General features: G+C 32.0%; 1 protein-coding gene across 3 annotated transcripts in view; it reads right to left on the bottom strand.

The window, feature by feature from the left end:
- LOC129220421 (uncharacterized) overlaps window positions 1–14,646 on the bottom strand; it is a 46,254-nt gene that overhangs the window by 25,020 nt on the left and 6,588 nt on the right. For 2 of the 3 annotated variants that reach the window (XM_054854842.1, XM_054854843.1), the window contains one exon: window positions 442–564. In XM_054854842.1, coding sequence (XP_054710817.1) covers window positions 442–564 — 123 coding nt within the window. Of the gene's footprint in view, window positions 1–441; window positions 565–3,215; window positions 3,341–10,387; window positions 10,449–14,646 lie in introns of all 3 variants that reach the window. The other variant, XM_054854841.1, reaches the window with a different exon arrangement.

The following is a 14,646-nucleotide window of genomic DNA, read 5'->3' as shown; positions in this document are numbered from 1 at the left end:
GGAAAAAAAAATTTTTGGATAGGGAATTCGTTTTGATACAAAAAATGTAGCAGTGTCTAACAGATTTAAAAAAAGAGGAAGGTCAAGACCAAACTAGACGAATATCATTTTGTCACGTTACAGCCACTAGAAGAAAAGAAAAGAAAATCTCTGTCTTCAAAGCAAAATTTCTTCAGAAAATACCTCACATAGGCCTTTTCATATTTCTTGATATAAGTTTCAATATTTACTTTGGTATGAGGCTAATACATCAATGATTAAATAAACTTCATGAAAAGTCAGAAAACTGCATTATTTTCAGTTAAATTGCTTAAATTTAACCAAATAGTGAGGGACCACATAGTTCCAATTTACCCTTTTTAGTGTTTAAATGAAAAGAAGCAATGGATTTACAAAATAAGGAATATGACAGCGTACAAAACAAGATGCTCTTATACTCACAATTGTTTGCAATACATACAGTAAGAAATGATGACACTGAATCAATATACTCTGAGTTGAAAAACTCTTCAAATATTCCAAGAGATACTAGGAAAAGAGTAGCACATAACAGCTGGTTGTTTTCTGAAATGAATGAAAAAGATTCATCACACTTTTTGATCGAGAGTATATTAATATAAGTTTCATTAAAATTTTCAGAATCATTTTTTTCAGTCCTCATTTCAACTGAAATATTCTAACAAAACTTAGTTCATTTTGCATCATTGGATTCAATTGTGCTTAGTAAAATTTCAGATATTTTACTCATAGTCATACTTTACAACTTCTTTTTCAAAGTTTCTCTTAGAGATGAGAGAAAGAGAAAGAAAAATCAAAAATCTATTACCTATACAGTGACTAATAAAACTTTTACTATTGGTGGCAAGATAAAAGCATAGTAAGAATGCTAAATTTGCTTAATTTCTAGCAATCAGTTGAATGCTAATTTGCTTTACTTTTCATCTCTAGCAATTCTTATTGCTTAAGTAGCAATAAGAATTGCTAGAGATGAGAATAGTGGGAAAAAAACAGATTTTAAAAGAGTTTATTTTTAATTGAGAACAATTGAAAATTTTAACATTTTTGGCACGTTTAGAATTTTACAATATTTGCCTTCATTTCAATGCTTTTTTTCAAAACTATTTTATGTTCAGTATCCCACATTAGAACACTAACTTTCTCACCACAAGCTGAAAGATAAATTTAATTTCCCTGCATACCAAAGTATTATTTGTTGCTTTTCTCATGAAAACTGTTATGTATACACAGGACAGAATTAGTATATCAATATTAAAAATAAGACAAAATGTTTAAGTAAAAGTTCTAATATATTTTAATTTAATGGATGTGTATGTCTGCAATGATATATCAGGGGTGATTTGGTGCTGGAATGCACCAGAAAGGTGTTCTTTTACTGCTTTTCAGGAAAAATTAATTATTTATCCTTTCAAATAAAATTACACAGAGCTCAGGATTCAATTATTTTTCTTTGGAGTTCCTGTAATGTATAATTTATGAATTCACCCGACATATCTTTATATATCAATATGTGATGGAAATTTTATTTTGACACTATTCTCTGTTGAATGGTATTATTGACTCTGAACTGATTTTTTTTGCTCAGTAACTATTGCCAAGTTTTAGTGTTATCCATACATTTTTTTAAAACAAACAATACATAATTAGCAGAGATATTAATTAAAAATGCATTTTCCCCAAAAATTGCTTTTTATATGCAAATGGATGGTCCAATGGGGTCGTTTCTAAAATTTTAAAAGTATTTTTTTCTGAAAGAGCATGCTTAAAAACATAGAATCTGACCATTTTTAAATAGTTTGTTTAAGTTTAATATTTTAAAAAAATTACTTAAATCGGCACTCTTTCATTGTTTACGCTTCTATGCCGATGACATCACAAATAATGAAATGCCATTCAGTGTTGCCATTCACAGAGCAAAATATTTAACTTGCATCTTTACTCACGTGTATTGGCATCGATATGGTTGATAGCAAGCGTACAGCGCAATTTTAATTTGCTTCTTGATTACCATAACGTGGAAATGTCATAGAAGGATGCGACGAAGAGCATCATTTGTGATGTCATCAAGACCATGCCTGGTTTGAAAAATCTGACATTTTAAAAAATTAATTAAAAAATAACTGTTGGGAAATAGGGAAGTTTTCGATTTTTCAATTTTATTTTTATATGATAGAGTGGTGAAAAAAATTTTGCGATACCATAAGTAGTTTTTTTTAAAATTAATTCTTAAAGTTCAAGCGCTTGTGACGTCAAATGGCATAGGAAGTGACGTCAGGCGCTCTTCCGATAGGGGAGAAGCCGAAGGTCACGCATTCGACTTCAAGGACGAAACGTTAAACGCTTATCTCCTCGCATTTAACGCGCTTAACTCCTCGCGTTTCTGGAACATTAAACCTCTCATACTCTCGGAAATATTCGAATATCATCATTGATGTTACATGAGGAAGATTATTTAGATTGTGCTTTAACGAATCCGGTCTCCATAGTGTGTTCAAAAAGATTATTGAATTTCTAAGAAATATAAATATCAGCGCGCTCAAAATGTCCCTAGCGAAAACAAGGGATCTTCGGTGGAAGGCTGTCCATTTGCGCCCTGTGACGTAGGCTCGTGACGTTTCAGAAAAGCGCACTTTTGCACGTGAATTTTTAAAAATTCATTAAAAATCAACCACGGTGTTTTAAAATTCGGCGATGGTGAATTTCTTAGTTTTGAGGGTCAATTAACAATATCCAATAGCCAAAATATGAACATTTAATAGGTTGTAACTTCCCAATTGAAAGTATTTTCTGGGTCCATGTTATTTTTTTGCTTACTCTATCAATTTCAGTGATAAAAAGTACTACTTTTGACTGAAGGAAACAACCGCATTGTTTCAAGTTTGAGAAGTTGTCTCACTCCAGTAAAAAAAAAAACTCACTATAATGCTGGTCTTAATAAATTCAAAAAAATTTATTTTTTCAAAATAATTTCTTTAGTTATGACTATCAGTGATCATAGTTAAATTTTAAAAACTAGTAATGATAACAAGACAACTAGTTACTCTAAAAAATTCCTTCTTTTTCATTATTGCTGCATAGAGTAAAATAATTAATTTGATGAAGGTTTATAAAAACTTTGTAACTTATCTTGCATTTTACTTCTATAATTTCATCATTTAACTGTTATAAAATTCAATAAAAATAACTTTAAAAATCACCATTCATTGGATTATTCACTGCTAAACATAAAGCACTGTTTAAACACAGCCAAATATCAGAATGATTTTCAATACAATTTGAGTCAGGATAGCAATTTTCAGAGTTTTTCACAGGTAAATATTTTCTGAAAATACCATTAAAAAGTTATGTTTCTTAGAAAAAAAAACACCAATGAAAAAAAAAAAAACAGAATTTATAATATTAATATCATAATATATGCATGCTTAAAACAGCCTTAATTAACATTAACTACAGAAGTCATACTTGTTACTCAATTTTTGCAGGTTAAATATGTTTGAGAAAAAATACAATACAATTGGAATACAGCAGGAAATTTTTAAAGAATCAACATGAGCAGCATCCTTTAAGTTTTAAAATTTATGTGAATTTATTTTCTTAAATGTTTGAAGCTCAGTTTAGCTCAAAAAAGTTATTAAAAAGGAAAAAAAGATATCTTAATATATAAAAATTTTCTGTTCGAACGTTTGTCACCATAAGGCTTTTAAACAGCTGGACCGATTTAGATAAAATTTTTTGTGAGTAGTTAAATTGTGGCGAGCATGGTTTTGAAGCGCGATAGATTGAATCCGAAACGCTTTTGTTAATTAATTAATTTAAACATTGGATGGTTATAGCCAGGGCTGCGGAGTCGGAAGGAAAATGGCCGACTCCGACCCCGACTCCTGGATTTTGAAACGTCCGACTCCGACTCCGGACTTTTTAATTTTTTTTTAATTGTATTTTTTTCAACTCCCTCTCTCCCTTCAGGGGAAGGGGGAAAACCTCTAAACAGAGATTGAAATATTAATTCCTTTTTATGAAACCCAAGACGCATACAACGTTAGAAATTCAATTTAAAAATCAAATTTTCCAATAGTTACGAGTTAAAAAGTAAGATGACATAAAAATCCCTTTTAAAAAAATTGAAAAGGATTGCCTGTAATTTGCCCCCCCCCCTTTAATGTCTAACAAATAGATATTAACCAAATCGTGTTCTTTCAATTTTTAAAAGCTGTAACTTGAGAGAAAAAAAAGCTTTTTTTCTAAATCCAAGTTCTTGAAAGGGGGTGGTTTGCCCCGGGTGGCACCCATCTGGTAGATGACACCCAAAGTTAATTTCAGAGTTTATAAAAAATATAAATATTTTAATTTTAAAAATTTTCGTAAATATATTTTAAATTATATTTTATCAATAAAATTTCAACGAAAATAGGGCTTGTATACATCAGGAGCTTATTTTACACAAAATGCGGCGGTATACAAATTTGTACGAATAGCTTTTACTATACCTATATTTCTTCTTCGCTAAATTCTTAATTTAAATTTTATTGGCTGCTTTAGAATTAACCTTAATATGAAGATTTTAAGATTAACTGCAATTATTGAGTGTTGTAATCAAGAAATCATTTACACTTATTTTGTTCTATACTTTTTAGTGAGAAACAAATTTATAGAAATAGTCTTATAAAAGAAAAAAACATTAAATTATTTCATCAGATCTTTTGGATTCGTGCTTTCGCTCCAGAACTTCTTTGAATTTGCCGATCACTCTTAAAAGTTTCAACCTTAGCTACGGGCTTTGACTTACTAATTTGTTACGTTTCCTTTACTACTTTATAACTGAGATCGAACAAACAATATATATTTCTATTTTTGTATGAAAGTGATTACTTGAAAATGTTAGGCAACAAAACCGTTCGCTGACAGTTGCTATTAGTTAGGTTAAAAAGCAAGCAAACTAGGGGACGGCTACAGAAAGTTCGGTAAGCACCCAAGCTAGCTGATTGCCATAATGGCAGTTATTTTCTCATTAGTATCTTCTTACACACGTAACCGAACCAATTGGTAGTCAATTTTTAAAAAAATGCAAGGAGAGTTAATAAAAAGAAAAAAAAAAAAGCTCGGAGTCGGAGTCGGCATGTGTTCTAACGACTCCGACTCCTTTACCCCAAAATCAGTCCGACTCCGACTCCACAGCCCTGGTTATAGCTCCCAAATGATTTAATAGGGTCTGGTGGGGTAAAGTGGTCATAAAATCATAGGTGTTCAACTTAGGTGGATAGTAAATACAATAAATTCTTTAAATACTTAAACTTTTTTTGTTATTATTTTACATTGCATTACAAAAGAACACAATACATTGAATTTTAGGAAGAAAAATATTGATTTTAGTAGTTTTATAGCACTTTCTTTTCCCTATGTTTTTATGACCACTTTACCCCATGGGGTGGGGGAAAGTGGTCATAGTTAGAAATAGATGCAAAACCATCATAAATAACCCTAATACTTGCATATTTGGGTTGTTTTTGTAGTTACAAGTATATTCACTAGTACATGCGTGTATACACGAATATGTACGTGTTGTGTTATACACGAGTAAAAACGTTCCTATATGAGTAAATACATGTATACATCAGGTACATGCATGCACGTGCCTACTCAAGTATATACGTGTATATAAGAATGTGTATAAGCATGTATACGTAATTACCTATAGGAGTGTATACGTGTCTACATGAGTACATACGTGTCATATGTATATACGTGTCACGTGTATATACGCGTATAAAGGAACATCATATGCTCGTATGCACTTGTATCTCAAGAAAATATGTGCATACTTGAGTATATCCGTATATAGTAGATGTATATACGCATATATAAGTGTACATACATACATATACGGGTATACACAAGTTTATTTGTGGATACAACCAGTGCGTCTTTGGGGGTACGTGTCTACTCACGTATATATAATATGGAAGCACGATTATATACGCATGAATATGTGTAAACACGATTATATACCTGTATAGTCGTATATACGTACACTTACGTGTATACACCAGTGCATGTATGTATACACGAGAATATACGCTTATATACCTGTTGGCCTACAGAGTGAATCTAAGCTCCTGGGCAAAAATCAAATCGGTGTGAGAATGGAGGATAAGAAGCAAAGAATCATAAGGAAGTTATAATCAATGACGCGCTGCATGCACACAAAGCTAGAAACTGATGGATGCAAAACATGGCACAAATTTGTTGCACAAAAATGATTCTACCTAGAGCAGTTGTTAAAAGTTATGGCCTGTAGTAGCTCTAATACACGCATCGCAACAAAGGTGCAGCGGTTGATGAAAGTTTTTCAAAAGTCTCGTTATTGCAAGAGAGTGATAAGTGAATGCGACGCATGTATTACAGCTGCAGGCTGCAAATTTCATCAAACGCTTTAAAACTTTTCTAAGACCTAAAATGCTGTGTAAAATTGTCTTTGTGTAATAAATTTGTGACCTTTCTTGCATCCATCAGTTTCTGGCTTTGCGTGCATGTAGTGCGTCAGCATTGTGTTTGTGACCATATGTTCCTTATGTGATCCTTACTTCTTATCCTCCCCTCTAACACCTTTTAATAATTTGCTTAAGAGTTTAAACTCACCCTATATACTTGAATTTCTTATGCTTGTATGTAAGTGTCTACTCGAGTATGTACGCATATATACGTGTCTACCTGAGTATATAATTGTTCGTATATACACGAGTATAAGCGAGCATATACGTGTATAGTAGAATGTATAGCTGTATGGATAAAATATACTTGCAGATACCCATCTACGTATTTATTGGTGCATTTATGTGAATACGTCTATGTACGTGCCTACACGAGTATATTATGCGTATATATACGCATGTACTCGTAAATTTAACCCCGTTTCCTGCAAAAACAATACATATTTAGTAAAATTAATATTTAATTTGTATCTGCCTTATACTTGAAGATTCAATGACATTAGAAGAACAATATTCGTTAAGCCTAAGATTATGACCACTTTACCCCATCTTAATTAAATTGTTCTAAAAAATTATCTAACATAGATTCAGCTAACTGCTAATGAGTAAGAGTTCTTGAGACATGTAGGAAGCTTCCTGTGCAGTCAATCTGTTCATAATTTTAACCAACAAAATTTCCCAAGGAAGTTAAAAGAGGTGTTTGAATTTTTTAAATTTTCATATTCACGCAAAATAATTTTTTTTTACCAAATAAAATTTTGCCAGTTGTAAAATTTTATATTCAAAATGTAGTTTCTAACTGCCCTACTCTAAAATAAAATTTTCACATTCTTTCGAACATTTTTTCCCAAGCTGTTGCCATTTATTTGACGTATGACCACTTTACCCCATTGACCACTTTCCCCCCCCCCCCAGACCCTATTTATTTTAACCTACTGTTGAGTGAGAACGGAAATAAATATTTTACCCGTTGCCAAAGGACAATAAGAAAGCCAATTTCATTACAAAAAGCTCTGCTTTTTGTAATGAAATTTCCTACTGTGATATGTCAATTGAGAATAGATAAAACATAGAGAGAGAGTCAAGCCTTCATTTCTTAAAAGCAACGATTTTAAGTCCCAAGATATATTTTAAAGTAAAGTACTGGAAGAAATGGGGTTTCCTTCACTAGGTTCATGCAAAACGTGTGTTCTGTCATCGTAGTTAAACCATGTGACCGGATCGGTGCTTTAGGTTTTCCTAACCAAATGATCAGAATGTACCGTACATAACAACATTTATTTCTGGGCTCAAATCTATCTGTGTTTTGGCACCAATGGCAAGAATACTTTAAAGATTATCAAACTAATCAGTACATTATTAATGAAAAAGATGGTGGAATTTAAAGTGATGAAACAAATTTTATTTTCGTCCAAATAAATTACAACAGGGTAGATCTGTACACAAAAGATCAGTGCAGTGGAAGATCTTGGTGGAAAGAACAAATTAGGCAATATATGAAGTTTTAAAAGTTTTCGTTCAAAAGATCGGATTGCTAATTAATCAGAGTTAGCTTCGCTCACTGAACTGCTGGATTACAGTAACATGGTGGCTTGGCAACTTTGGCTATAAACAATAGAATTGAGTGATAATTTGTTTACATTTTAAAGCTATTGTTAATGTAATTTATTGTATTTTTTATTTACTTAGCAAAATATGTCAAATTGCAGAGAATTTTTTCATTTTTAAAGAGTTTTTAGTCATTTATAATGTTAATTTATAATACTTTTTCATTAATAATGTACTGATTATTTTGATAATCCCTAAAGTATTCTTGCCATTAGTGCCAAAACTCAGATGGATTTGAGCCGAGAAACAAATGTTGTTACGTACGGTACATTCTGATCATTTGGTTAGGAAAACCTAAAGCACTGATTCGGTCACATGGTTTAACTACGATGACAGAAGACATGTTTTACGTGAACCTAGTGAAAGAAACCTCATTTCTTCCATTACTTTACTTTAAAATATATCTATAAAAAAATTTCTATAAAAAAAATATTGTTTTGGACAGTACGGTAAAAACCTGGGTTTTTACCGTAGTGTACAAAACCTTGCCAACTCTGGGATCATGACCCTCCCCCCTCTTAAACCACTGCCAATATTGTCTGTCCAAATTGTGTTCAAGCATTTTATGAATAACATGTGAACAAGTTCAGTAATCTTTTTGCTTCATAATTTTTTTTTTAAAGCAAGTATTTGAAATGCTACTTCTTTTCTTTGCTTAGCAAATTGATTAGCAAAGTTTATGCCCTATTATGCCCTTATTCTTAGCCAATTTGGTGATTTTTTTTTCACATCCAAGTAGTTTCAGAAATTTGCATGCACAAAACTGTAGGTTTGTTCATAGGGGTGGGGGAGGGGGTCATTTTTCAGCATGATCACTTCCACCCCTAAAATGGTAATCTACATCTGCCCCTGTTAGAGAGTAAAATGTAGTCAAAGCCATAGCTGTCAAGCTGACATACTATGCTGATGGTTTTAAAATGATCTCCCACAGGCATGATTACCTCCATTATTAGGCCTCTGAGGTGTAGCACGTTGATCCTTACGACCCTCCTGAAAGCGATTTCTATTCGACAGATAGTCATAGGATCTCATCCGATGCCAGCAGCAATACTGGGATACAATAAATTGCAACCCCAGTGGACCTTAGATTCAACTCTATCAAGGTCAAAAACGTACTGGTAAGCATTTGTTCTTTATACACAAGTTATTGCAACAACTTTTCCCTTCATAAATAATGCTCAAAAGCAGTTTGTAGGCAAGAAACCTGCTACTCAATTTATTTGATTAAACGCAATGTAGGTGGTGCTACCTCTGCCCATTTTACATGAATGGTTTGGAAATGTAATCATTTGCATATCACAGCATCTTCTTTTTGTTGTGTAAACTTCAAGTGTGTAGCACATCGTGTTCTAGGTGTAGCAATATCAATGGTCAGTAATGTAATTGCACTATGTTACTTCACAAAGTTGCTATTGTTTAAGTCACAGCACAAAATTGAAAGATTTGAAGACAAATATTTCTTAAAAACATACTTTCATTGATTTTCTGTCTGTCATTGCATTATTTGCAATTAAAAAAAAAAAAAACCCCGAGCTGATGTGTGCCTCATGTGACTTCTTTTTACTCCAATTTAATGTCATTTTCCCATTATTGGAAATTTTAATGTTATTCAATTGTTTACTCTCTGAATATCACCAACAGTGGCCAAATTGAAACCAGATTTTTTAAAAAAAATCGCCAAATTTGTCGCCAAGTTGGCGATGAAACTTGGAGACTAAAAGACTGGCGATATATCGCCAAGTGTCCGCCTAATTGTAACACCACTTGAGTTTATATCGAAATTAACAATGATTTCCCCCCAAATGCAACCAAAAGGGGGAGGTGCACCACTAGGAGTCTATGTACCAAATTTTAACTTTCTAGGACATACCATTCTTGAGTTTGCAAGATACATACATACATACAGACATCACGTGAAAACTTATTGTAATTAACTCGGAGATCATCAAAATGAATATTTCGGGTGTCTATAAGTTCTTAGGCACTTATCCACATGTGGTTGAGTCGGAAAAAAAACTCAACATTCATTTGGGGGTGTGCAAAATGGAAATTAAGGTCTTTTGAGTGAAATTTTTTTGTGAATACAATACTTCCTTTTTTGTAAAAGGAAGTAAAAATCTTGATTACTAAACTTAATTCATTAGTGTTAAATATCTTTGGAAGACACCCCAAATAAGTAATATTTTAATATCACCACATTTTTATAATCTTAATTTAAACTATGTAACAAGAATATTAAATAATGCATTATCATTTAAAAAAAATCAGTTAACTTATATAGCTGTATTAGTGCTTCAATGCATCCTTCTTCAAAAAAAAGATTCTGTGCGGCACCTAGTGAAAAAAAAAATTAATATTTTATAAATAAATATGAAAATTCCAAAATTTAGGAATAGACAGTTTCAATGCATCAAAAAGTTTATACATACTAAAAAGACAGATAGTGGAACCCTCATTTTACGTATTCCGTTGAACTAGGATAATAAACACACCAAATGGGAAAACGTATAACCAGGACCAAGGTGAGAATCTAAGTATATTTTTTTTATAATTTTACACTTTACCAATGAGCTAGTGAGAGAAAAAGGCAATGTTTACTTACTTGTTTACAAAATTTATTTCTTCGTTATTAATCACTAATTAAAATTATTTTAAAGCTTTAATTCTTTGAATTGAGACATCCTTCCTTCAGGTAAAGAACACAGTGACTAAGCTTTCACAAATGAAAAAAATGGCTATAATACTGAAACGAACTCTAACAGAGACCAATTGAAACCAGTCACACAGTTCATCCTAGTCAGAAACCACAGGAGAAGTTAAAATCCATGGAATCTAAAAGCCATAAGGAGCTAAATCCAGGGTTCATACTCTATTTGGATGAAAAAATTCCATGACTTTTCCAAGACTTTTTCATGACTACATGAAAATTTTCATGATCTTGTTACATGAAAAGAATAGTACTATTTAATATCAAACTTGACAATTTTTTTGGAAATAAGCATTAGCAAAACTTCTATGTGAATGCCACTACCTGATTGAAAAAATATCAGTGTACACCTAAAAAACTGAATAATTCTTACCTGTTTTCATCATATAAGTTTAAGTTAAGTAAAACTATAGTGAATGATGCTTAAATGTCGACTATTTTTTTATAAACAGGCAGAATGATAATGATTGGGGAAAAGGTTGAATGAATCATTACGAAGTTTCAATAAATTTGCTTAAAAAGTTGCCTTTTAGTGTCAACTTGACAATTTTTTGGTTCTTTAAAATAAAGCCATTCTTTAGTAAATTCATGTTTCTAAACCAGATATTTATTTAAAAAAAATAAAAATAAAAACATTTCATAGTAAATAAATCTTTTGATTTAAATGTACTTGTTTATTTATTTGTACATTTTCAAATGCATACAAATTAATAGGTTCAGAAATTCCAGAACATGTTTGAATAATGACACTGAACGTACCAGTGGGTCGCATGAATTAGTTTTGTGGGCCGTATATTGGGCACTACTGTTTTTGAGCATTAGAATTCCCCTATTTCTGTATTCTATCGCATGACTAAAGATTTTTTAAAACCTTCAACAAATTGAGATAAACTCTGATAAATTTTAAAATAAAGATTTAGGAGTGATGGAAATGAACTTGGATGCAATGTTTTTTGAGTGGGCATGACAAAATCAAGAATGTGAATGGTAAATTCAAAATGAGTGATGTCCAAGCAGTAAAATCACATTGCAAAAAAAAGAAAAAAAAATACGAGCAGCTGCTACAGAAGTGGATGCAGTGAAATTTCAAAATTCAGAATTGTTTTTGGGATCACTCAATTTTTCAGTTTAAATAGCTTTCATGGTGCAATACTAAATCACTCAAGATTTCTAATGCTCTTTTTAGCTACAATCGAGTCCCGACTTACGCGAGGGATGCGTTCCAAGACTCCTCGTGTAAGTCTAAATTTCGCGTTGTAGAAAAGGATATGTATATAAATTTTTTTTAAACATACTAAATTCTTTTAGACATTTATAAACTCCCCTGAAACTGTTTTAAAGTATCCTTGAACTATACATTAAATTTTCTTATAATTAAGAACTGTACTTTTACTGTACTTAAAAAATAAAAAAGCTGCTTCATCCAACGTAAAAAAACTGTTGATATGCACAAAATAAATGTTCAATGGCTGGGAAAGACATAAAATAAAACTATATGGAACGTACATCACTTATACTTATTGTCGTGGTACTGTCGGCGTACTTTTTAGTTGTTCAAGCGTATCGAATATCTTAAACATTTTTTTTTTGCCAGAAACTTTCTTTTTCTTCCCATCTTTACAAACTTTAGATGAAACAGTACACTAAGGTGCCATTTCATTTCATAAACTTTAATATTTAAAAAGAAGAAAGAAAGACGTTGAGTGGTTACTTGATGCACTAACAAAGCCATGCATGGACTTGTGTGATGAAAGGAACTTCCGCTATCAGTGACGCTAGGGGGATAAAATATATATTAACGAAATCAATATCTAGGACCCAATAACGAAACCGATACTTCCTTCCAAAAAAATTCGTATTGCGGACGAGGAATTCGCCTTAGCCCTAAAATTAGTTACTCGGGAAAAACTCGCATTATAGCCATTTCGCGTAAGTTGACTGTACTGTTACTTTTCCTTGACCCAGGACATTTTTCCATGACTTAGACTGAAAATTTCAATTTTCCATGACTTTTCCAGGTCTGAAATTTGATTATTTTTTTTCCATGACTTTCCATGACCCGTACGAATCCTGTAAATCTCTGCTTTCTAAATGGGGCAGCAAATTTTGTTTCCCCCTCCCCTGAAAAGTAATAAAAACTAAAATTCTGTGCCTTAGAAAGTAATTAAGAGCTTGTATTTTGAAGTAAAAATGGGTTTCATGTGCTGCAAAGAAACACTTCAGTGATTGGACGATCAGAAAAAAACCTCTTCAGCCTACAACTCGCACAAAAACGTGCAATAAGATGGAACAAACAGAATTCCATAGCAGCTTCAACACCTAAAACAAATTTAGCTTGAAAAATAGGACATCCCAAGAAAAAAATTCATGTGTGAGTCTTGAATAAAAAAAATGGGGAACTGATGTGATATACCCCACCCTTGGCGACTTTTTCCTGTTGGCGCCAAGAAAGCCTCGTCAAGAAAGCAATGTATGACGACATACGTCATACATCGTTCTTAGCGATGCTTTTTTAGCGCCAACAGGAAAAAATCAGATAAAAAAACATGATCAAAGCACTTCAGAACACAATATATATAAAAACAACATAAAAACATCACGAATATACGCTTCAAAAATACCAGAAACTAGAAAGTTTTTGTACACAAAGAAAAAATAACTAGAAAGTATTTAAAATGCTTAAATTGACAAATTGCTATAACAGCTCACCAATAAAATATGTACCAATAGAAATAAAAGCTATTTTCCAACATGCATTTCATCGAACAAAAACTTTTCTCATACTCTGAAAAAAAAGAGCAAAACAATTCAAATTGCGATGTTTAAAGCGGAAAACATTTCCAAAATAAATAACTATTTCAGCCAAAAAAGCGCTCAGTTATTCAAATTTCGATGTATGAAAAGTAGAAATGTCTCAACAGAACATCCTAAACATAAACAATACAAAAATACCATACATTTATTTGCTATCCAGACATGCTTTCAAAATACCTATTATATTTTACATAAAATAACATCTTTATATCTTTATAAAATGCTGGAGTCAACTTATTTTCAGAAATTCAGTACCTAAAGGAGGCACGTTAATAGAATGTCTGAGTAATTTGTGGCATCGATAAGAATTAACTTTTAGAACAAAATAACCGCACTATTTTTGTAGAATTAATTTACATACAGTAAAAATAAAGTTAAAAACTACAAGAATCCCTCAAGGATTTGTAAAAACAAAGAATTTCGGAAGTGAGAGTTTTTTTTTTGAATTCTAAAATAACAATGGCACGTTACAGATACCCACCACGTTGGAGTTAACTTTTAATCAGCGTTCAAGTTTGAAGAAACTGTCATTTTCTAATGTTTTTACTTCAAAACACAACTACTGTATATAAACTACCACAAAATAAGTTTTCCTGTGAGGTATAATGCACAAAACAACACGTATCTCTCCTGCGTGAAACCGAGTAAACAACTGAAGTAAACAAGATTGAACAGATCTAAGATTGCCTTTGGGTTGCCAAACACAGGTTAGTTTCACCAGGGATGCCATGCTTAAAAAATTATCGCCTCATTGGCGAGAAAAATATTTCAATTTTGTGCAAAAAATCGGATGTTGCCAAATGGGGGGGGGGGGGGGGGGTATATCACATCTGTACCAAAAATGGTTTTGGTTTGCTTTATCATCTTTTCATTGTAGGAACCCACTCTGTTTAAACATTCCCAATTAAGCTTGTTCTTCTTTCCTGCAGCGATGGAGCCAATATCTTCAGATTTATCCAGATGCTTCATTTTTTATATGAGAACATGCAAAGTTCAAATGAATAAATTTAT

This window comes from Uloborus diversus, chromosome 4 (genome assembly GCF_026930045.1).
Source record: "Uloborus diversus isolate 005 chromosome 4, Udiv.v.3.1, whole genome shotgun sequence".
Lineage (NCBI taxonomy): Eukaryota > Metazoa > Arthropoda > Arachnida > Araneae > Uloboridae > Uloborus > Uloborus diversus.
The sequence above is the reverse complement of the archived record's forward strand: the minus strand, read 5'-3'. Positions and strand labels throughout refer to the sequence as shown.